This window comes from Papaver somniferum, chromosome 6, assembly GCF_003573695.1.
Source record: "Papaver somniferum cultivar HN1 chromosome 6, ASM357369v1, whole genome shotgun sequence".
Classification (NCBI taxonomy): Eukaryota; Viridiplantae; Streptophyta; class Magnoliopsida; order Ranunculales; family Papaveraceae; genus Papaver; species Papaver somniferum.
This window is the reverse complement of record NC_039363.1, coordinates 111,835,710-111,839,105: the sequence shown is the minus strand read 5'-3', so window position 1 is coordinate 111,839,105 and position 3,396 is coordinate 111,835,710. Positions and strand designations below refer to the sequence as shown.

The 3,396-nt window shown below is 37.8% G+C and overlaps 1 protein-coding gene across 1 annotated transcript; it reads right to left on the bottom strand.

Moving 5' to 3' along the window:
- Positions 1-832: 832 nt before the first annotated feature.
- Positions 833-3,174, bottom strand: LOC113288872 (annexin D5-like). Its single transcript, XM_026538006.1, has 6 exons — positions 2,966-3,174; positions 2,395-2,540; positions 2,047-2,265; positions 1,599-1,814; positions 1,426-1,515; positions 833-1,345 (listed from the first exon to the last, which is right to left on the bottom strand). The coding sequence occupies exons 1-6, from the start codon at positions 3,042-3,044 to the stop codon at positions 1,148-1,150; spliced, it is 948 nt and encodes a 315-aa protein (XP_026393791.1). The 5' UTR covers positions 3,045-3,174; the 3' UTR covers positions 833-1,147.
- Between the last annotated feature and the right edge of the window lie 222 nt (positions 3,175-3,396).

Below are 3,396 nucleotides of genomic sequence, written 5' to 3'. Positions count from 1 at the left end.
ATATGATATTTCATATGAACTAATTCTTACGAAGATGTGGTTTATTTGGAAGGAAAGGTATGATAGAATTTTTGAAAATACCTCTAAATATGTGGACTCTTTGGCTATGGTAATACAAAGACACTTAGTTTTCTGGGATACTAAGAAAAAAACTTCTCCTAAACCTAAACACAAGAACAAAACCCCCCAATTTGGAAAGGGCCAATAACAGATACCCTAAAGATAAATGTAGATGCTACCTGGATCTCTGACAGAGTACCTTCTACCTATGCTCTTATTATGAGAAATGATGCAGGGAATTGTGAAGGAGGCAGGGCAGGACTCTCAACAGGATCTCCAGGGGCAGACCCACAAGAGGCAGCAAACCCACAAAAGGCAGAAGCTATAGGAGTAATGCAGACAACTATCTGTGGGCTAAGGAAAAGCAAATTCAAAACTTTACCATTGAAGGAGATTGTGAAAGTTTGTTCAACTACATCCAAGGAAAATTTGTGGATATCTCTTGGCGTGCAAAGGCGTATTTAAATGAAGCTATCAGAATAACTAATTCATGTAATAACTTTTTGGGTTTCTTTTATGTTCCTAGATTAGGGTATCAGGTGGCAGATATTTTGGCAAAATTTGTAAGAACACTAAACAGCACTGTGGAATGGGCTGAGCTCCCCCCTTCTTATAGCCATAGGCAACTTTTAGTAGATAAATCTAATTTTGGGACTTTGCATAATCCCAAATTAGATGACTCTACTACTTTTGTAACCTTGACTCCTTTAGAGTCCTAAGTTTGGAATGAAATATCTTACTTACAAAAAAAAAATCAAGTGTGGCACAAATCTACATCGAACTAAATAACATTTCTCTCAATTCGTTCAACATTACAAACTTCACACTAGAATTCCTTTACAGGCAATGCACCATCTTCCAATCTACTTTTTGTTTTACATTTTAAACCATTAAAGAGTACCCGAGGAATCAAAAGAACACAAACGCAAAGGTCCAATTTTCAAAATAACACCTTAACATTATTTGATTTTATAGTGAGACACACACTCACGATTCTACCTTAACCATATACAAGCAAGCTGGGGAAGACTTCCGCCAACAAGAATCAGAGGAATTGGCTCAAACTCCACAATGCCGAATCTAATTACTAGGATCCCACAAGACTAAGAAGGAAGGTCCTGTAGTTACCTGATGTCTCTGAATGAATAGCATCCGCCAAAGTCTTCTTGTATTTCTTATGGTATTCAGCCTTTAAATAATACATATCAATTTCAGCTCTTGTCACAACTATCCTTGTCAGTGTTGCTTCATTTGTTCCCAAGCCTTTCATTGATTTATACAACTCCTGCATGTGTTTATGAGGTTAGAATTGTTCCTTTGATGTAATAGGATTACAGACGGTAAATGCAATAATGAACACAATACCTTTGCAAAGAACTTGCCGGGGTTTTCTGCACATCTTACAATTGTCAGAAGACCAAACAAGAATTTTCCAGATGTTTCACTCTTTATTGCCTGAGATAAGACAATACCATCAGAATGATCAAATGTCTCAAGCAGGAAGAGAGCAAGGGATAAATGAAAATGTAGAGCAATACCTTTACGAGTGACTTCCCATACTTACTGCGATAAGCATGACAAACAGCAGCCATATGTGCCCTACTGCGTCCGCTAAGAATTTGGATGAAAGTCTTCTCGTCAGTCCCTATTTTCTTCTCTCCAGCTTTGTATAAAGCTTGCGCATCCTGTTCTGCCATCAATCGATCCACTTCTGGTCCTTCATATCTTGGCACACTTACATACGCAAGTAGCAACTGTATGACAGTGTTCGGTATCAAAATCATGAATTCATTGAAATGTTCTTCAAGTTTTTTTTAATGCAAATTGAAATTTTCTTCAAGTGAGAATCTAATTAACTACTAAAGTTGCTGAAATTAGTTATGCACATGAGTACACATTATTGATCACAATCATTATAATAACGTATCTAGATGTATATGCATAAAAAATTGTTCAGAATGTCAGATAAAGAGAGGGAGACTTAACCTTTTTATGATCCCCTGTGGTGTACCTTTCGATATCCTGCTCGAGCTGAACATAATACCTCGAGTAGTATATATGCTTAAATGTTTGTATCTGGGATGGGGTACGAGAACATATTACTTCAGTTAAACATTGAAGATCGACAGTATTCCCAAGAAATGTCTGCTTTACTATTGTTGCGTCTCGTCCCGCTGGATCATATAGCCAAAGCAGAACAGCATTCTAAAACAAGCATCGTACAAATGAGCATGCAACACAACAGTTTTTATCATTTAAACAATTTTGTATTTTAAAACCAAGAGCCTCACATCTTTATCAATTATTGAATGTTCAAGGAGTTCCAATACATACCTTGGTGTCACCTTTAAGTTCCGAAGACAAACGCTTTGTGAGCTCTTCGCCTTTCAAATTCCTGTACTCTTGCTGGATCAAAGCACGCTGGGTTGCGTCCCGATGAGAAAGGATATTAATAACTGTTGGAGTGTCACAACCAAATCCTAAAGAACCAAAAAAAAATCTCATAAGTACAAATAGTAGAGAACACACCAATTTTATATATTCATTCATTTTATGATGCATAAAAATCGTCTGCATTTGAAATCAAATATTGCCCGTGTTTCGATTCATTAATGTCATCTGTATTATTCATGGCAACAAACAGCTACTCGTACAGCCCATTAATGTCATGCTATTTGAAGATGGGGTTGAGGGAGCAGCTCAACCGTCCAACGGAAGCTGTCTGTGCGCCGCTGCACCCATAACCAGTTTCTCCGATATAGAAACACAACACATGGATATATACACACGACACGATCAAAATGAGAAAAAGAATCTGAAAACCTAAAATCTGATGAGAAAATGAAATGCCTGATAAATACTTGTAGGGAATATTGGATCGGTCTGGAACGGATCAAGATTGTACCTTTAAAAGCACGGTAGAGGCTCATTGCATCATCGCGGGGGTTGAATAACATAGGAGGAGGAGGTACTAGCGTCGACATCCCCGTTCTTTCTCTCAAACTTTTCTTCAAACAGAACACAAACAATGATATCTCTCTCAAAATTTTCAAGAAAATCGGTGTTGACGTGCTCTTTCTTGACAGGGAAAGAGACGTGGCTGTAATTACTGCAAAGTGGCGTTTAATTAAAGCAGAATAAAATGTACACGTGCGTGCACTTCCATATTTAGCCACCTCTATGATTTGGAAATGTATGCTCCTCACATCATTTGTCAATGCACCACCAGTGAAATTTGATACCCTTGTTTTCGCGGGGTAAACCAAATCCTAGACAAAGGTGTTGGAATGTGGGAAATGCTGCCATCTGGATTGATAGGATGAAACACTAAACAAG